This window comes from Varroa destructor, unplaced genomic scaffold (assembly GCF_002443255.2).
Source record: "Varroa destructor unplaced genomic scaffold, Vdes_3.0 BEIS01000007.1, whole genome shotgun sequence".
Classification (NCBI taxonomy): domain Eukaryota; kingdom Metazoa; phylum Arthropoda; class Arachnida; order Mesostigmata; family Varroidae; genus Varroa; species Varroa destructor.
The window spans coordinates 20951282-20972585 of NW_019211460.1; the positions used below are offsets into that span (position 1 = coordinate 20951282).

Below are 21304 nucleotides of genomic sequence, written 5' to 3' on the forward strand. Positions count from 1 at the left end.
GCTAGTGCTGCTGAGTCTAGTGAACACACAGAGAGAAAATTCATGTGGTAAGCCAGTTGATACTAGGCGCATCCTGTATAAACAACTGGTAGGCTTCTATTTGGTGTGGCAAAGTATTATCCCAAAGATATTTGGATCGCCATCAGGTGGAAGGATTTAGATGTACATATTTTTAGCTTTAACTAGCGTGAAAAGCAAACTTGCTACAAAATGAGAAACGAGACTGAAGTGAAGACGCCAGCCAGCGGCATCGATCGCGTAAGAAAAAAAAAACCACTAGTAGTAACCAATAGCTCGATTCATGACAACATGCTATCGAGTGGAATAGTTGCTATAATTGTACTCAATGCAGTTTACTATATTGAAAATGGTGACTCAAAAAAAGGGGCGCTCTATAACCTCTGCCAGCCCGATTGGTCCTTTAAGGATTCATCGATAAACCGCCTGAAATCGTTACAAAAATCCTCATGTTATTTGTACAGAGTATGGTCATTCTTTAGGGTATGTACAGACAAATTGAAGTCGTGTGCATTGCTGCTAATAGTAGTTCAGAAACATAGTTTTGATCCTTTAAGAAACGGATGCCACCCTCTGCCCTTCATCTCTTTAACACCATGCGTTTTGGGATTCCTGTTTTTAACACCGCTGCAACGGTGCTGCTCCAAAAAGCATAGATCGATACCATTGTTCTTCATAGAGTTTAGAATCTTCACTTGTACAATATATATATAATTTACTTAACATAGAGTACGTAATCCTAATAAAAAAGTTACTAGCATATGTGTCAAAAAACATTGCCTTGCCCTGTATAATAGAATGGCTGCTAGGTAAGTTCATCTAAGATGGCTGGCCTTGACACTAGATTTTACGTATTTTGGGTATACACCATGTAAATTGTGGCCCCACGTTTCGGTTGGCTGATTTAGCTTGCGCTATGATGAAATATATATTCTATCTGCTCCTTTCATATTAATGTTTTTTAAGCAAGTCAGAACTGTGCCAACCCGAACACTCCGATCCGAATGAGTGAGTCTTCGAGAGATAGCTATAGCAGCAGCGGTAGGTCCAAGATAGCGAGATTCTTGTAGCTATCGTCCACTATCTATAATAATATGTTGAGTTAAAGGTTATTATTAAATTAAAGTAATCTCGATAAGAATTGATTTTAGAAGCGTCATCAATACACATACTTTGCTGTGTAAAAGTTATATTGAAGCGTTAAACCCATTTATTATGAGTATTTTGTAATGAAAAAAATGTCCCGCCTGCCCTTGATACCAGGCAATGAATCCAAGCATCAACCCGCATCAAATGGAGATACACTGACTCTAGTTATTACCCAAAGTTATACGCTCATATAAACCACCGCTATGAGTCATAAAACGAACCAACTTTTTTAATCCGACGATCTTCGCGCTGATATCACTTACATCTTCTTCATATGTTTAACATGCGTCAAATATATAATATAACAGTATTTTCCTCCTGATCTTCGACTGGTTTGCCTCTTGAGTTCTTATAAGAAGATTCGACCTCTTTATTTCATTTATAACTGCACATGCGCGTTCATGAGTCATAATGGATGTAGTTTTTGTAAATTAGGTCGAGCTTTTGTAGGTGACAAGCATTTACTAGTTATAGCTATGCGATAAAAACCGTGTGCACGAACTAAAATGGGGATTGTTACCGGAAGGGCATGTCACAACAGACAGATGGGTGGCCACCGAGCGAAAGACAAGCACTGCAGCTTTGCGGGAGCATGTGCAGACGAGTTGGATTAGCTCGGTTACGGGTCGCGAGCAGCGGCGGTCATCCGCGGCGCAGCATCGGCATCGAGGCTGAAACCTGTGGTCGTCGCGATCCGTCCCTATCTGGGCAGGTCAACACAAAGAGATTTGGGGAAATAAAAAGAGAGCAGACGGTTCACGAACCGCGAAGTCACGTGCGTCCTTTGCTGCTGCTGCTTTGGCCCGCACGCCCGACTCAAAAATCCCCTTAGCCCTCGGTAGGAGTCGTTTTTCAGGGCGCCGGCTGTAAGGGTAAACTACCCGCAGCTCGTTCTTTTTCGCGCGTTCACCCTACGCGTACATTCAACCGTGTGAGCAATACTCTCGTACCGTTCCTTTCTCTCTCCCTCTCTCGCACTCTCTTTCTCTTGACGTGAATGCCAGAACCGCTCGTCGTCTGCTTGTCCCTATGTTGTTGTACACCAAGAGTTAATCTTGTGGAGATACACAGAGTCGGATTTCTGTCACGGTAGAATATTGCTCGGCAATTCCTATAGACATGAATGAGCGAAGCGAGAGAAGGTCAGGGACTCCGAACAAAGCCCGTACAGGGGTCTAAAGGTGCTGACCATGGTAGTAAAACTTGGCAGCAAAACATTCTCTCTCAGCGTGTGTATGCCTTTGTTTATCTAAATTCGTATAAAAGATTTCGCCTCTGGCGAAGAACCAATGGAAAAATCAGTGGGGATGGTGGTAACCATGGGGTCGCGTCAACGGCAAATCCCCCTAATTTCCGTAGACACGAGTTTGAACGTCAGCAGATGAACTAACAGAATAATCGGCAACAGCAGTTGATTAGTGGCACCACTCTGGAATATTGAGCGTCCTTAAACAAACGTGGCACCACTGACGATACCAGTCTCTACCAGCGGATTCTCTGGTTGAATTTGTCTCTGAACAGGAGGGGGGGGGTCATCTAAAAGTTTGAATAAAAAAAATTTTAACTTACTCGGGTTATTAACCGCCGAATCTGTAACGTTCTCCCTGCGTATAGTTGCCTCTGTGCCAGCGGCGCTGCTCTGTTGACCCACGATCCGCCGAAAAACCACAAATCACCGTCAGATGTTGGAGTCGATCAGGCTTTCGACAACCTCCTGTCAACGGACGAGCGAAGTATCAATCCTGATAAAGTGATGTTCGCCTACTTGCCAGAATTGCTATCTTTCTGACACAGACCTGGCGTGTCTTTGTGCGTACTCTTTATGGCTGCGGAAATAGTGCACGGTCATAAGGGCTCACTGTCGCCTTACGCTTACCTGCTACGTTGGCTGAATTTCATGACATGTAACGCTCATAGCAACTTGAAGCCGCCACAGAAGCCACAGTGGACGATGCCACAGCCGTGTTGCAAAACGTCATCTACCCGATACATGATCGCACTTCTGTACAGAATCTATTGCAGAGCTTCTTTTTTCGCAAACATATGCTAAACAAAAAAAAAAAAAAAAAAAAAGAACTATTGCTGTTTTTTCTGTTACGTTTGGATAGATCTTTTGACGTCGCATTTTGAGTCGTGTTATTTTTTAAAAAGACAAGGAGTAGCTTTGTAAAATACAAGCAAAACTTGTACAAGTTTTTCGAATTGTTCATTTATAATACACAAATGCATTGATTTCAATCGTATTGTACTTTTCTATTCGTGTTGGAAACGTGTGATCCTTGGTAGAACTCGATTGCTTTGTGTGGTAACATCACTCGGCTTGACTACTAGTGCGCTACGTAAGCCTCTTTCGTTGCTTTCCGAGAAAGAGAAAAGTACAATTAGACATATGCTTCATTTTTTCATGGAAGTGGTCTTACGATGATGGTTAAACGGACAATACTAATGACGTTAGTGTGGACTTGCATACTTTTTTTCGCTCAGATGCTTATTGATATACTCTATAATAACTAATAGGGAAATTTGTAAAAAACGTCCACTTGTATTGTAAAGGAATAGACAGTTGCAATGGATTTTGTACCCTAATCGCGTCAAATTCTAACAGCTGTTTACAATATACCTCCTTGACTGTATACAGGATGGGGTAAAAATTTCGCAACAATTTGAAAAAGGATACTTGACAGCTAGGGAGTCTGCATTTTGCAATTGTTTAAATAGCAAAACTATCAGTATATTGAAAATGAGGGTAAAAAATCAGTGAAAACTCTTAGACCGTCAAAAGAGTTTCGTCTAGCTAGTGTGCGTGTTTCTGGGCGTCGGTTATGTGGGCATGTGCGTGAGTGCACGTGTGCGTATATGTGTATGTGTGTGTGTGTGTGTGTGGGTGGGTCTATATTTTCAGGCAATTTTTTACCGCGTACCCTGCCGATCAATGTAGTAATGACGGTAGATGCAAAATCCTGCTATAGCTTTTTCGAAACGTATCATCTGCTGCCGCTTCCTGCATGTGTTTTCTTAGACCATTGTTTTCATTCCTGTCGACTTTATTGAGGCCCCACTTAAGCGCATGTTAAGCATAAAGGTGGTATTTGCAATACCAGGATGACAGTTTTGTCCCAAGGAAATGGATTAATATTACTTTATTCTTTCTATTGATACACGTTTGGTTTTTCTTGCTGCCTAGACACATTCGTGACTGGTGAAAGATAGGTCGATCCATATGTATTGTATATTTGATTATAAAGATAGAGGTGTTCTAGAAAAAATAGCCGCGGATACAAAAAGGCAAACATTGGTCTGTCAGTTAATATTCGAAGCAAACCAGAATAACGGTAAAGACTTTCTAACTGGCTCTTTCGAATAACTACCTATAGGGTACCACAATCGAAAGAAGAGACTGTGTCTGGGTCTATGTGGGAAGCTATTTTTTAATCTTTAATGAATGGCGAACCAGCTATTGAAAACAACGATTCTATCATAACGAACCCCAGGCTATAATAAAGGCAAGCAAAACAGATGATGCATAGCGTTTGCTTTTGCAAAGATATAACCCCGATAATAGCAACGACACATAAAAGACTATTTGTATGAATAAAGGAAACTGCTTCCCCTGTGCCTCATAGGGTCTGGCGGGTGGTGAACACATCGTTTCAATTTGGTCAATAAGCGGTATACAGCTGTGTCCTTAATAAGGGCTGGATACAAAGGAGAAACCGCCGCGTCCGATTGCAATGAAACGGGACCCAAGTCTAATAGGTTATAACGAGTGCTTTGATAATTTGTTCTTTGATTGATCTGAATAGCACTGTAAGACGCTGCCATGCCTAGGAGGTAATAAATCTGAGCAACATATATATAATAGGACAAAGTCAATAACATAAATAAACAAATCAAAGCTGCTTCCGTCACTTTTTGCCTTTAGGCAAAGAATAGGTAAAGCGTTATTGTCATCACGTTCAGCCTATAGAAGATTTGAACACCACTAACCAGGCAAACTTCGCCCTGTTAAAACGCTCTCCCAAATGTCCCATAGCTCTCGCTTCTCCCACGATAACAACAAAGAGGACTCAGTAGTATATGTGAATGAGTACAATTTTGCATATTCCACAACAGATCAATAGCATAGTCCAGTACATGAGCTCAAAAAGGATAATTTCCGAACTTTCTATAGCTGTCGTCAAAGTGCGTGCCATCAGCCGAACACTTACGCGAATTTATAGTTCTCCGTGGGTCGCGTTGATTGTGGCGTCGCCAAAAGCGGCCAGGCACCAACGTGGCTGTCCTTAAGCGAGATGTGATTATCGCCTGGGATATCTCCTCGGCGGTGCGAACCACCCCACTCGCTGATTATGGAATAGTTTTTCATTCTTTAGAGTAGAAAACCCTTTATCAGAGAAAACACATCTGTCCTTGAAAATTGTAGCCCTTCAAAGCAAACGACACATGGTTGTTGGCCTTATTTTACCAGCATTACCCTCCCCGGCTAGCAATAGAATGATTAGCATTAGAGTGACTGTAAGTAGGCCGTCGTATTCAATGAAGCTTTTAGCTGCCGCAGCAGACTACTTCAATTCTCAATATCGGGGTGACTCATCTGATCGCGGCGTTCAATTCTGCCCCTGTACTTTTTTTGCCACTGACAGTCACACCTCCGTCATCTATTTCTGTACCGCTACTAGTTGAGGGCGATGAGCTGGACAAACCTTTACGGGGCAAAGACGAAGTCGACGCTCTGCTTGTGATCAATCGAGGGTCAACCGTTCCAGAAAAATTCGGTTTGTATTCAGCAGGGCACTATTGATCGCGTAGTGTACAGCGTTTCCTAATATCACTACAGATATGTTCTTTTGGATTATTAGGAATTTGCATATTGCGGCAAAAACAATTAAGGCATGATCACGATTGATCTTGGTAACTCGTAGGATTTCATTGCTGGGTGGTGGGGAAGTTGGAACATATTCGTCCGATTGGTCACGAGAATGGCTGCTAGTTCACAGCCACGGCCGCCTCCCTCATCTCTGGACGATGAAGCCTTTGCTAAACGGCTGCGAAGTTCATACGGAGCTGCAGCACTGGGCGCAGCTAGGCGGTATCACGACTTCGGTATTCAGCTAGCAGAGTACCTTGATAAGGTTGCCTTCTTGAGTCGATGTATCAATGTTCGCCTCATACCAAAAAATTATAAGGTAAGTTACAAACTATAGAGACTTCTGTTATTTTAATGGACGGTAAACACAATCCAATGCAAGCTATGTTTTTCGTGATAATCCTATATACACGATGGTCGAAATTCTATGCAACTTTACGGCCATTTTCTAAACATTTAGGTTTTGAAGCTAATTTTCCGCGCAAGGCTTTCGTCGTTCGACTATTAACACAGATATAGGTAGTAGCATAGGGAAGAGAAAAAATTGATTTTCAGTGGCATGTTCAGTGAAGTTTACTGATTTCAAAAGGTAGTTAACAAAATTTAATACATACTTTATTTACTGCCTAGTTATATACTGGCAGAAGTGTGAGATAACGACACGATTTTTTATTTCCTAAATGTGGACTTTAAGTGAGACGGGTTCATGACCTGTTTCAACATTACACGTATATTTCTATAGATGCGGCTGTATTATGTTGGGAAGAAAGCTTGCTTCTTTACTGAAGGGAAAGAACCATTTTGTTTATTTTTATGACAATGAGTTACAATGTTATGTAGTGATTGCAACGTTCTCCTATCTTCCCATCAAACGCTGTTCCTCGTCTCAGAGAAATAGGCATAATGCAAATAAGGCATCGAAGGTAATATCTGAGCGAATATTCCGCCAGTGTAGAGTGTGGAAAATATGCAGGGCACACTTGAAGTTCAGGAGACCAGCTTGGACTACGTCTGCGGTGTATGCTCTCGCATTGTATCAGTAGAATGACTTGACCTAGTCCATTGCGTCTTTTCTGTTGAATAGCCATGTTAACTAAAGTTAATTTACTAAAGTTAGTGGAAGGCGAGGGCTGGTAAATATGGCGCTGTAGTCCCACCGAACGTGAAGTATAACCTTAACTAGATGAAGATTTAGTCAAGCTCTAAGCGTTGGCGTTTCCTCCTGGAGCCACTCATTCCAATCGCTAGTCCATAGATACGTGCGAATACTACTTGTTGTTGTCGGTAACAGTTCTGCCCAAAAATCGTTTAATTGTGACCCCGTGACATTCGATACCGGGCGAAATTTTGAGATTCAGCGTTAACCCAGACTGTCAACTAGAGCGGGAACATCCTCTAGTTCTGGGCCGTTTTTAAGATAAGAGTAACTTAACTGCTCAAGAGTGAACTGCTTTATAGTGATAGCGTCGTTAAAAATATTGCGGGCTGTTTTGGAAACATTTTAGGCTCGACAATATTTATTGTACAGAACATACGAAGACTTCACTTTCTTTCACCTAGAGTTGAAATTGCATTAGAAGAGCATTTCTTAAGAGCATGTAAGAAGTAAACAAGTAAGGAAAAGAAGGAAAGTCGAAAAATGTAAGCAAAAAATTTTCTTTCCAACATAGGTGCGATATTATTATAAAACGCATTAACTTGATTTGTCCTCCAAATGTTTAGAGAACTTTTCGTTCATCGGAAAGGAACTTTTTTGAACAAATTTGGTTCCAGCTTCAAAATGACCAGGTGCAGAATACAGCAAAAGTAACGACAGTTTTGATGAAGTATTCGAAAAAACTGATGAAAGTCGACTTGGATCATAACCGGCTTCGAAAGGAACAGGTAGAAAAAAACCTCGAACGGCTGATGTACAAAATGAAAAAGATCATCAAGTGCCGAGATGACCTCAAGCTAATTCACTCGATTTGCCACAGGTACCGCAGTGTTAATTTCTATTGTGCGAGAGAGCTACATTAGCAGTATATAATTAATCGTTGCGGTTTGCATATCATTGTCTAAATTTTGCCTCTAATGTTCATACCCACGGGTGCAAACGTATTTGTGTGGAAGTGATTTTCATGTCGTCGTCCGCATGGGCCTACATTTTCAGAGACCACGAAACTGAATTGAAGAAGCTGCAGAAGATTAGCCGTGCAGAATTTCGGGAATTGCTTGCTCAATACCGTAAACCAGTGAAGTATACTGACCTGGCATTTAGTGATGAGGAACGCCCGAGGGATCCTGATTCATCGACGACCGATAGCGATTAACTTCTTGAGTTCACCCAGCTGTCTCTAGATCTGTAGCTGTTCAAAAACAGCAGGCACTCTTCAAGAAGACGGATGAACCTTGAGAGGACGCAGGAGAACATCATTGTGTGCTCACGATAAGGTCATGCGATCACCTATATTATTTTTGTTTCGCTATTGACCAATTCGAACTAAATGTAAAATATTATATTTGTTCCGAATAAGTTTTCTTCATGGGTCAGCTTTTTTTATTTCAAGTAAACAAAAAAATGAGGATATTCTCTGTAGAACTTGCGCGTTAATTTTCGTTTTTTTAATGTCGTATATTAGTAAAATTTAGGTTTTTGACATTACTTTTTTTATGAATTGATATTAGATATCATTTCTAGTTACATTTAGTACTCACTGTACAGCAGTACAAAAAAGATGTAATTACAAGTTCTTTTTAACTTAATCTGATGTTAATCAGATATATGCCGCATATTTATCTGAGGATGTAAGATTCAACTTTTTAGACTCGCTGCACTGAGTTCGGCACAAACGACACAAGTAACGAATATAGCAAAGCTAGGCTAGATGGCTTTTCAGATCTCCTAAGCTTATGCTTCCGATAAATTCATTATGTTTGTCGCCTGCTCATAGCAAAATAGTTTTTCTTGCTTTAATGTCGTCTATAGGCACTGCATGTCTCAACGCTTTTCTAAAACATACCCAAAAGTGCAGAAGAGATACAGGGGTTCACAGCAGACGTTAGAACACTGTTTATAGCCATACCGTCAAAACCTAGAAATAAAAAGATTGTGCCGACATTGCTATATACGGCAATGGTATCCTGCTGTAGTACGACCCATCCCGAGGAGAGTTGAGCGCCTGAAAATAGAAATGAGCAGTATCTGTCTTCACTGCATAATTTAAGAATAAACAGCAACTAACTTGCTGTTAGTAGTAATCCCTATTAAAATCAGACGTGATAATAACTTAACGATGAGCTTCCTCTCACCGTTTTATGTCCACAAGATATCCTTTCTCATAGATGAACCCATGTGAATTGAAAGCTGTTAGTTTCAATATGACAGTATTGCAGCGAGCAGATTGGTTCTGTCCTAGCTTCTGCATCAATATTAGGGATCATATGCTGCATTGTATGATAATTCGATATTTTTACTGGGTGACCGATCAGTGACTTATATAGCGCAATAAGCGTCTACTGGACTTTTTCATTCTGTATAAATATACCCCTCATTGTGAACAACTCTCTACAGAAACGACGGGCATCAGATCATGCGGAGCCTTTTAGTCCATCGATAAGCAGGAGGTAGCGGCGGGTATCGCCAATTGAGATTAGAAGGATCCAGGCTATGAAACTTGGAGCACTGAGCAATAAAAAACTCAGGCAGCCCCCATTTAAGCGAACTTATATCAACTTTCAAACCACCCGAGAGTCTGGCTGCAATACACGAGAGACTAGTCGAAAGTTGATGGCTGCCAGAGCCGGAGCTGACGGCTAGCGAGTATGCAGGGATTGCTTTACATGTTCATGGCTGCTAACTACTTCAAACATTGCACTCCTCCTGTCGCTTTTGATGTTGAGGCAAGATTCAACCGCAAGTAGGTTTAATTACAATAGAAATTTCCTCTATGCAGCCATCGAGCCGACTATTCATTTTATAGTACTAGCTATTTCGTCCTTACTGGCTACATTAAGCCTATTTCTCCTATATCTATATATATCCTATAACTCCAATATTCTCCGCTTGCGTAATTACGGTACGCCGAAATGAATATAGACAATTGTAGGGCCACCGCAGCGCGATAAGCTTTCCAATGAAAGCGATATATATTTGTTTATTGGCAGTGATCCCGCTTGCCGAGCGAGGCATCTAGACCAACTTTCTAAAATCATTATATCACAGGCATCTGATTTGTGCGAAGCTGAAGGGAGTCACAGTAGTGCGAGGGGAAGGTGATAAAGCACATGGGCAGAACCACGATCATATCTCGGTTAATTGTATTCCAGCGTGTACTATATATCCAAGACCCTCAAGGACCTGTCGCTTAGCACCACAGCAAAGTGGGAAACACCGCAGATTTACAGCCAGATAGCCAACTAAAAACGCAGCTGATTATTTTTCTACCGCTCTATTTTGTGTACGCCATATGAAATTATGCATAAATATAAACGTGTATGACGATGCATGAGTTTAATTTCTTTATCAGAGAGATAACGTGCACTAGCTTGCCTGAGCCTCAAGTGGTCTTTGAATATGGCTGTTATAATTGAATTGGATGAGTAGCCATTGGAAATTGGCAGTAAAAATGTGTGGTTCTTTCCGAAGTCTCGCTTACGATCATGAGCCTTATAGACAATTGAGGAAACGTGCAGGATGTGAACAAACATAAGAAATGTAGTACGACAGAAAGCGCATTGTTGTTGAATGACAGCGCAGCGCAGCGCAGAACGGTGAAGATATCCACCCGGAGAGAATATCTGTCACTGATATCGACTTGGATAGCGACGACAGGGTCAAAGGCTCATCAGAAAATCTGCATTTTACTGTATACATATTAGGACCAATTTGGTTAATAGTACGATGGCTATACATTACATGACAGTAATGATATCCATATAAATATAGCTGTTTATATCAATGTGTACACAAGCGTGCATGTATGTAACATGTATGGACTTGCTTTTGATGTACCCTCATCCTCTTACCTATTCACTGTTTGTCTATACCCCACTCCGAAGTGCTCTCTATCCCAGGAAGACGATGGTTTGCGGGGCTTTCATACGCTACGAAATACTGTTCCGGAGAAGACAGCGTCGAGTGAGCGAGGCTGTCTGGCAACACCGGCGGCCTAATAGATCTCACAAAATCATTTTTCTCCGCGACAACGCTACGCTGCACATGACAAAGATTGTGAAGCGCTCCCTGCAAAAGCTTAAATGTGAGGTTTTTCTTAACCCCTGTATTCTACATACCTCGCTCCTATAGGTTATCACATTTTCCGATCTCTGACAAATAAATTTAGTAATCGCATATGTTCATAGTTGGAGGCGTCTAACACCCTAACTGGACGAGTTCAATACCGGACATCTAGATTTCCGGGCGGAAAAAGTAGGACAGGCAGGAGAAGGTCATGGAAAGGCATTGTAAATATGTGGTTCACCGCTAGAGTTCAAGAAATTTTAGAAGAACATAGAATCGATTGAATAGGTCTCCGTTTCAGTATTGTCAACTCTGCTTTCGGATGAATGCTATTATGCACGTATTGTTTGTAGCTTGCTTTCGAATGCCGTACGTCATTCGTGTTTGCTGTCTTTGGTGGATTTGACGGAAATGTATAAACCTTCCGTTTACGTACGTTGAATCATTTCGAGGCGGATCATTTCAAAAGTTTTAATATATAACCACATCGAAATTGATCATCAGGTTACTGAACTATTACTACAAGTACGGCGTAAAGTTATATGCAGAAAGTGAGCTGTTACTAATTGTATTTTTCGTCATTTTTTCAGATTATGCTGCCTGCCTTTGACCAAGAGGCAAGCGTTTTGCTAGAATGTATGTGGAAAACTGCAGGTCCTTTAATACGGTTATAGTTTTATAATGCGAGAACTTTGGCTATGGGTCAGGTAAAACTAGTTTTAAGGTACTAAACTGTCTCGACTGAATGACTATACTTTCAAAATACAAATGCGAACATTGAGAATCAGCAAATACGCAAGCAGAGAAATGGGCGTATATTCTAATCACTATTCTTGGTACTTTGTTTTGACATCCCTTAATTGAGCTGCTAGTTTGCTTAAACAGCAATAGAACCTCATTAGGAGGGTATTAGCATAATTATTATACCGTACCACAACAAAGTGACTGGGCACATGCGATGTGAAGCAGCAATTCCGTGTCGTCGTTGCGAACATTCAGGTACGATTGTATGGACGTACATGTACGGAACAAAAAGCTCGTATTCCTTATTTTTCATTTTTCGTACGAACGATGTTATCCGCATCCACTAGCAGAGAGGTGATTTTTTTTAAACTATTGCCCAAAATTCGACTTCGTAATTGCCTTCGTTCGAAAGAAACCAACTCATTCCAATGAAGCTAGCTTTTTAAAAATCCCGTCCAAACAGGTACGTGTAGCAAAGGCACTTACATTTGTTTTTGTTTCACCATATATTTAAGAATAATAGACCCGATTTTGGCCAGAATTTCTATATTAGCTGAAACTGCACGTGATACTCGAAAGTTTCCCTGAATTCGCATATATAGTATGTGTGTTAATACATTCCTCATTATGACAGCATGCCACATATACTACCAATATATATTCACACAGCAAAGGGTATTGGTCACTTCCTTAACTAGTGTCACCCGGTAGCTTGACAAATGTTGGGCCGCCCTTGGATTGTGCTGCTTTAGGTTCTCGTGGCCCAACTCGTCCCACGCGTCGGCGTCGAGGCTTATTTATCACATAGTGATTTCCAAGGTATTTCTGCTCAATTGAGTCCTCTCAGGTGGATAAGGTTGACTTCAAATAATCTTTTTACCGTTCAGTGTTGGCTTAAACAGCAATTGGCTTAACTGTAGTTTTAACGGCGCACCGTTGTGCTATGAAGTTTTTTTTGTCTATTTCCTGTTTATGTCCGGTTATACGATAGAACAGCGTTGTATCTTAAGTCATAGCATTTAGATCTCGATTGCCTACAAATTTTTTCCTGTTGAATTCTACGGTCGATTTGAACGTTCTCAATCAATTTAGATTAATACGTACGTATATTTAGTGTTTTTACTTATTAATAAGGTAATTAAATCTAAAGACAAACAAGGCCTATGGCGTTCCTGCTATAAGCCCCCATATTTCCACATCCACCGATTGTACAGCGAATCACGCGACTCCTACTAGCCTTCTACAGTCGTCCACAGTTCTTCGATAAAATGCACGGTATTGGATAGACTCCACCTCGGAATTGATTAACTGGATTAGAGTTATCGTACGACAGACCATACGCTGTTAGGTTGTGCGCGACGGTTGAATTTATCTGTTGTTGTGGGCCATCGATTTTCTCCAATTCGGTACATACACATCCAGTATGGGACTACTAGGCAGCTGGAAACATGGAGTTGAAACACTACCACTGACTCCCATTGAAATGACCCAACAAAGTTATCTGATTATGAGCCTTTTGGTGGATTGCTGTCTCCGTCGATGTCTGGTGCCGAGGGGGCAGAAGTTTATCAGAGAAGCGCCAGAGCTATCCAAACAAATCGATTTCATGCACAGTTCCATGGTGCAGTCCGCTGTGGTTACGTTCCGCTTAATCATATCGCTAGTCCAACGGTTAGTTTGGCAACGATTAAGGCGGCATAGTTACCCTGACCTTATACTTAGTCGATCCATGCTTTAGCTATGAGATCTAGTGGAAGGATCCGCCATAGGTGAATTTCTTCTGCATACAACACGTTGCGACCACAACAGACGGATAGGCGGGTACAAGTGGTGGAGTTCGTGCAGCATCTAACTTCGCCCTTTTCCGATTTCTAGCTATATACAGTGTTGTTCGCGTCGCCTCGATGCCCTCAATCGTCTGCGTAACATCTCCAAGGGCGCCGTTCGCAAACCGTTTGCACGATAAAAGTGGGCTGAAAGATCGTCCATTGTCTTGGATGCACCCGCCTTTTACCTTTAGAAGATTCAGATACACATCATGAATGTCGCCCTTCCACGGCAAATATAGCAAAGAACAAAACAATATTAAATGTTCATTATAATAAGTGATATATAATACACTTGGTCTTGTAATGGTTCTGTGTTCTATGTTGTTATACCTTTAGCACACCATAATGGTACCTAGTATTCACGTAGATATATAACAAAAGGTAAAGTTGGGTACGTACGTGCATGTCTGTTACTGAGCCCATTACTCCATCGTATCATATGGGTGGCGATGATAGAGCTCGTTAGCTCTTAGGGTGGAGTTATGATTATAAAAGCATATAAACAAGCTGTTGCACAACACGGTAAACAAGGTACCTCGTTGAGCCTTTCGATGGTCTCGCTCCCGTTCCTGTCCACTCGCGGGTAGTTTAACCTGATTGTGCTCCACATTAAAAGATTTTTGGCAACAGCAGTGCTATAAGAACTCCCACAAAGGCAACCCGTCTACTACATTTTGACGTTTCCCCCGTTAGGTACCCAGCCATCGTCAATACCGGATTAATTTTTGCTAGTCAGGCATTTTGTGTCACGTTAGCTCTTACTCCGGCAGTTTTGCCCGACTTTAATATATCAATATATATTTTTTTAATATATAAATAAGCTTTATATTGCACCCTTAATAGATGTAAAATGTTTATTTATGTTCCTTCGCTTTTTTTATCCTGTATATCTATGCATAAATGTAAAAGGCGAGTTATCCTGAAAAGCAAGTTTGTCAGGCGAAAGAAAGACTTCACGTTAGCGTTACTATCTATTTAGAAATGGAGCTCTCTGTATACGCAGGATAACTTGTGCATGATTTGTCTCTGTTTTCAAAATCAAGGATGAATATGGTAAATAGTACAGCTACTTGTACTCTCTTGAAAAACGTTGCTTTTCTACTAATTGTACTAACATTGGCCTGTTGATGCAGCATCGCTCGTTATCGTCGATGGAATTGTTTTAACATTAGTAAATTCAACCAGGTAATTACGTTTTTACAGAAAAGCACACCGCCTTATAGCGGAAGGGAGTACTTAGATTTTTTTTTGACCCTCGACAACAACCGCGGTGACTTGGATGTACGGCGTGCACGAAACGTATTTTAGAGTCATGGTGTGTTTTCTAGCTAAAAAGCAAGAGTCTTAACCAAGGACCTTAGGTGTTACCAGAGGTGGTGGATATTTTATTAAGTATATTCAGCCATTTTGTGTTTATTCGAGCGAAGCATCACGTCGGACTATTGCCGATACGCAAGCTGCAGAGATCACTGTAATTTGTTATGGGTTTCTTTATACGCGCTAGAGTCAACGCTGATTTTCTAACAACCTATATTTCTCTGACGCTTAGTCAGAAATTGTTCACGGAAATTAGAAAAAGGGTTGTCAAGAATGGAAGTATTTGGAGTCACTGTGCCGGTTCTCTCATGTTATGACAGTTGCATTACTATGAACTATGCGCGTCGTAGGCAAACGCGGATGGCACGAAGAAAACCGAAATTAAATATTGGATTATACGCATTAATTTACATATACTGCAGAGTATTTTTAATAACTGTATTGATACGGCTTTAAATAGGGGGAACAACGATTGCGGTCGTAACTTAAACGCAAACAGATCCCAAAATATATGACCGGGCGAGAGAACAAGCGATAAATATATGAGGTGCAAGTTATTGGCGTACTAAAAACACGGAAGTAGATGAAAGGTACTATTTGAATGCCTACGGCACCGAAATGTCAATTTTTTTATGGAAGGGCGTAGCGTCCTATGAAGTGTAAGTATTAATGCACGCATATGCCATCCCAACTTTGCCAGCAACATTGTTTTAGATCATTTAAAATGAAATTGGCTTATTATCATCCCAATGATGATAACCACAAGCTTGTTACTCTTGTTAGATGTAAGGTATTTAGAAAAAGTAAAAGCAACGTAAGCGTCAAGTTTTTATCAACTGCGTATTATAAAAAAAAACAGATACATGAATACTTATATATTTAAAAAAAGATTTCGTAGTTATCAAAAATCCTTCATAAGGATACGTAAGCCAAAAAATATAAACCCGAAATAATCGTACAGATTATACCAGATGCTCAGGCAAGGAACTGAATTCATGTGCAGGCCTGATTTGCCAAAAAGGGACACATTAGTAAGTAGTCCAAAAAATGATGGACAAAAGTATAAGTAGCACCAGAGTAGTCTTCCACTGTTACCCAGTGTAACCTAGTTACTAGTGAAATCTTCATCACCTAAAGAAATACAAGTAGTAATCTCCATAATCTGGTCATACGCATAAGCTCACATAAATAATACAAAACAAATAATAACTAAATAGAAAAAAGGAACCAATAAATGCCCATACAACACTACGGCCCGAAGACTGCATCTAAGCCTTTGAACGAAATCTCTACTGATATTTTCCACGATTTCCAACGAATACCCCGTGTATGTACCTTTTTACCTAGGTCCGTAAGCTGTTATACACGAAAAACGACGCGACCTCTGCGTAATAACCAGAGCCACAAATCAGGAAAAACGACATTGGAAAAGGATTAATACTCATTGTATATTGCATTTTATATGGTCTCTGAATTTTTTTTTATACATATGTACTATAATTATTGTTTTTATAATTTCAGTTATCCTACCATGACTTAATGGTCGAGTCAGAAGAACAAAATCACTGAGCAAATTCTGTGATTCACAAATAAGCATCGATGTCGCACCATCAAGCTAAATGCATCCGCCAGATATTAAACTAAATAATTAGACGACGCGCCGAAATGAGACGGCCGGATAAACAGTGTTCCGTTAGTCGCACATTTACATACTGTAACACATAACGATAGCGTGTGTTTATCGCTTTAGAACGACACGCAACAATAATTCGCGTTATAAAAAAACGTGTCAGCAAGGTGGAGGTTACCGGGCGGGTCACCAGGCAGGACTGTCTCTTTATCATTCATTACCTGCTTGCTCAAATTTATGAGATACATTTATTTCATATTAGACTCCGCTCATCTGTTGTCTACCCGAGCGATTTAGCTCAGTGCATTGCTAGAGAATACATTTAGAATTTTCGGGAAGTCTGTTGCCAGATAGTTATGTATAGTTCGCAGGAGTAACAATACTGTCGTATAAGCAAAGGTCGTCTTCCTTCACCTATATTAGAAAGCTCTTTTTTGGTTATACCTCGAAACTGCTACTGTATCAGGACAGACACTAGCAGTCTCCGGTTGTCGCTTTGAAATGGTTTTTTTCTGTCCGTATGTCCCTTCGTTTAAATCGGCTTCAGGCAGCTTTCGTGACCTCTTGTTCACTGAGAGCTATTGACCGTTGGGCCATGGCCATATTCTTGTCCTCAAGATTCGCCCAGAGGTTCCCCCAGGTTTGCCTTCGTTCGCTCGGTCGCTTGGTTGGGCGGGCGCAGATAAGCAGAATGGGGCAAGTATCTGCAGTAAGCCGTAAGCAGCTGCGAGATAATGAGTGAAAAGGAAAGATCGGATTTAGATGAGCTGAGCCGGCTGTTTGTCGGAAGGTGACGGTGAACCCCGAAATTTCCGGGTTCGAATGAGCAACGCTAGTAGTGGCTATAGTAGTTTCTCGCGGTGACTGCACTAAAAGCTCTTGCTTGCTTATAGTAGTAAGGCGAACATTGCGCCTGTTTTTGGCAATGTCAGCGCAGTGTGACGGCGGCCCGAGCGCCGGCTAAGCCGTAGCTGCCGGCCGCGTAGCAGACTTTCCACTGCCAGAGCTAATCCGATCCTTTCATAGCTCCTCTCTGTTCTTTTCTGCTTCTGTTATACGCCTCTCGAAGCCAGTTCCTTTGTTTTCGTCTTTGGTACTTCGAATTGCCGGAGGCCGCGCCAGCTGGTTCTACTGCCCCATACGCAACCTTCTTTCTTCGACTTCGCTATCGACGAACCCTATTGTGACAGCCACACGAAAGCGACCGAATCCTACGTTCTTCTCTGCGACCCACTCTTCTCTGTGCAGAGTCTATTTTATTCGCCAGTGTTTGTGTGGCAAGTGCTGCAGGAGCACGCCAAGGAACTCCTTACCTCATCTCCTTTTTCTTCAAAAGACCGTCTCGCTTCTCTGCGCATCGCTCTTCTACTGGCCCGTTATCCCTCTGTCTTCAGCTTTTCAAGTGCAATGTATCTCTTATCTGCTTCTCGCTGCCTGCTTTAGTACTGAGCCCCCGTCAACCTTCTGAATCTATCCCCCTGCTGCTTCCTTACCCGCACGCTCACTTTCACGACTGATAGCTGCTGGCTGCCGTCGCTGCTGTCGTCTTGATGGCTTCCTTGAAGGTGTCACCCTACCGCCCGAGGCCTCGTACGAGATATTGGCAACTGGCCTATCACCCAACAGACCACCTTCCTTTTGGTCCTCCTCGACAGATCCGATGCCCCTGGCAGTCCAATCCCTACCCGGAGCTTCCCACTTCCGGGCAGCTTAAATTCTGCCTACTTGCTTGCGTCCACGGATAGGCAATGGGCCTGTCTGACTGTCTGAGCCCTGAAGTAAATGTCCCCGACGACGGACGGACCCGGCGACCCCGAATCTCATACGCAAGCAGCTCTTACAACCAACACCGTTTACCCGACTGCCAAGAGCCCACCAGCAGTGTTGCAGGGCTTTAAGGGTGTCCGGTATTCGCTTACGGTATACGCATCAGCAAAGCACTCCACAGTCGGCTTCACCAGCAGTTGGGTGACCAGCAAGCGAACAGTGAGCAACTGTTCTGAAACTGGAGCAGCGGCTCCAACTCACCTTAGCTTATCTACTATTATCCTCTCTCTATACTAGCTGAAACTTCGGCACAGTTAGGAGAACGGTGCCACGTACATACCCGTTTCGCTGACCCCTTCCCTCGTATACACGTATATAGACTCCTACACACGAACGCTTAGCTGAAACTTTATCAAGTGGCTAGGGTGGTGACCAAAGACGATGTGTTCATTGTATAGCAGTAGCGCCGCCGCCGACTACTTTGCTTCTTCCTACGGAATTTCCATCTGCAAATGTTCGTCTTACCCTTAACACCTATATTGTATATGGTACCTAATACTAGCATATAACTGCATAGCAAGATACTGTGCGCACGTCGGTATATGCAACAATACATTTCCCTATCGGAACGAAGTGAAGTCTCTAAGCCATCCTTTTTTAGATAGCTTCCTTGACTAACATTTCCTCATTCCAATCGCGGGTCTTCCTGTTTTCAGCCAAAAAAAACGAAGTGATCCACGTCGATATACCTTCATCGCTTAGCGCTGCGGTCGAAAATAACTGACAGGCGCGTCATCGACGTAGCATTGGCACCAGAAGTGTAGCTTCTATCAGCACTTGTTACCAAAGAGCAACGCAAAAGAGACGAGGAGACAAAAGAAACGCGCAGAGGCATTACTTCTGAATCCTTTTCGGAACGGGTGCGAAACATACCAGTCGAGATAATTTACGGCAAAGCCAATCATTAGGGGCCTTGCTTTCTTTAGTTCTAGTTATTTTCATGCCGCCTTCCTTTTCCCCTGCTTTGTTTGTGTCTGTCCCTAAACACGACTGTAGCCTTTCCTGTTCTTCGCTGACCCCATCTTCAATTGCGGGAGCTTCCTTGTTACTTTTGTCTTCATTGCTAAAGCAGAAGCTGCTGACAGTATAAGAAGCCTAGAAGAACAAGGTCCCAACACATGAGCGACAGCTAGTAAAAGCTTTGCATTACTAGCTAGTTAGCCTAATACATTTTTTTACGCCTTCAATTCATCGTTGTTGTCATATTGACACAGTGACTATTACAGGTCTCTCGTCAAATGAGAAATCGTCTTTGGGTTCGAAAAGATGTGACCTTTTGTTCCCCCCCCCCCCCAAAAAAAAAACTCAAATGGAAACACAATAATAAAAACATGACTCTTCGATCTCGCAAAAATATTGAATACCAAACGACTGTTATTTTCTAAGTTGATTTTTGCGAGATTTGATTGGTTAGTTACGTCAATGTAATTCAGCTAGCCCGCTGATCAAGGCTCGGCTATTTCAGGCCTTGTGTAAAATCCCTTACCTAATACGTAAGCCCATTTTTGGTCAACGATGATGACAACCCGTTCTACCTCTGTATCTTTTTGTTAATAGCTTCCATTAGACAGACAGTCTACGGTCATTAGCGCCACTTAGGCACGCCACGAAAACATGTTTCATGTGCCGATCTCATAGGTAGTGGGTGTGGCTGCGTGGGCGACTGTTCGAAGTGTTGGCATCACGTAAAAACGGCCAGCAAAGACAGCCAAGTAACCAAGGAAGAAAAGCTTGCCCACTCAACGAGTTGGCCAGCTCTTTCCGTGCAGAGCTACCGCATATTGTGTACACATAAAATAGCAATATAACGATAAAGCTCAGCTCGTATTGTTTTATGTAGCGAGCGTCTCCACGATTTTCGATCGCCTTCAGCTCTAGCGTATAAATCCCCTAAAACTCTACTCGGTATAGGTTGTCTCTGGTACATACGTGCCGCAAAATTGAATCCGTTCTTTACTGCGAAAATTTGCGTATCTCGCGCTACATGACCAGATGTCAGATGGGGACCTCCGGACTGGCCAGAAGATTTCAAGCTGCTCAGAAATCTTTAGTACTCGACGAAAGTAACTTAGATTTTCAAAGGCCTATTCGACCATCGACGACTATGGGTTTGATCATCTAAGCGCTGCAGCGTCTTACAGTCGAAAATAGCTTCACACATTCACTACCAGTTACATAGTAACTTGTCCAAAAAAATAAGTGAAATGAGTTTACGGGGCAGCGATCCTGAGCGTCTACAGATTAGTTGCGAACTAAATTTCAGCGGGTGTTTTTTTTCAATAGCACCGAAGGTCACTTGCAGCTTCAAGCGACTTGATGCTTTGATGTATGCCTTGATAGCGTCGAAATGCATTGGCATAGCACAGTTTTATTAGCTTAAAAGGTAAATATGCAATTTACTTGGCACAACATTGGTAACAATAGAGCGAACGTTATGAAGTTGAGACGCACCATTGGGATACTTAGTTTGCTCTATCATATAGTGTTTCTAACATTCTCTAACTGCAGGTTTATTTCAAGGCGCATTTTGTTGACAACAAGGTCCTTTACTAGAAGCATGAAATTTATACACTGTTACTTGGTTTTACGAATTGCGTATGAAGAAATATGCATAAGCTTAAGAGTGAGCAGAATTTCGCAAACTATGAGGCAAAAGTGGGTCTGGGTCTCAATATTTTATGCTTATATATTATAAATATATA

General features: G+C 41.8%; 1 protein-coding gene and 1 long non-coding RNA gene across 2 annotated transcripts in view; one reads left to right on the top strand and one right to left on the bottom strand.

Moving 5' to 3' along the window:
• Window positions 1-949: 949 nt before the first annotated feature.
• LOC111254223 (uncharacterized) overlaps window positions 950-21304 on the bottom strand; it is a 26886-nt gene continuing 6531 nt past the window's right edge. Inside the window, exons 2-6 of the long non-coding RNA XR_015318076.1 lie at window positions 9037-9195; window positions 8284-8424; window positions 3044-3213; window positions 2737-2881; window positions 950-2278 (exon numbers count right to left, since the gene is read on the bottom strand). This is a non-coding gene — a long non-coding RNA (uncharacterized LOC111254223). The remainder of the gene's footprint in view (window positions 2279-2736; window positions 2882-3043; window positions 3214-8283; window positions 8425-9036; window positions 9196-21304) is intronic.
• On the top strand, window positions 5236-8346 carry LOC111254968 (uncharacterized). The gene is made up of 5 exons (XM_086976299.1): window positions 5236-5349; window positions 5811-5942; window positions 6090-6353; window positions 7808-8010; window positions 8187-8346. The coding sequence occupies exons 3-5, from the start codon at window positions 6147-6149 to the stop codon at window positions 8344-8346; spliced, it is 570 nt and encodes a 189-aa protein (XP_086832425.1). The 5' UTR covers window positions 5236-5349; window positions 5811-5942; window positions 6090-6146.

Excerpts from the sequence above, each read along its gene's own strand:
- LOC111254968 (XM_086976299.1), top strand. The coding sequence starts at position 6,147 with ATGGCTGCTAGTTCACAGCCACGGCCGCCTCCCTCATCTCTGGACGAT. Across the intron at positions 6,354-7,807 it reads TCATACCAAAAAATTATAAG|CTTCAAAATGACCAGGTGCA; the intron begins GTAAGTTACAAA and ends ATTTGGTTCCAG. Across the intron at positions 8,011-8,186 it reads ATTCACTCGATTTGCCACAG|AGACCACGAAACTGAATTGA; the intron begins GTACCGCAGTGT and ends CTACATTTTCAG.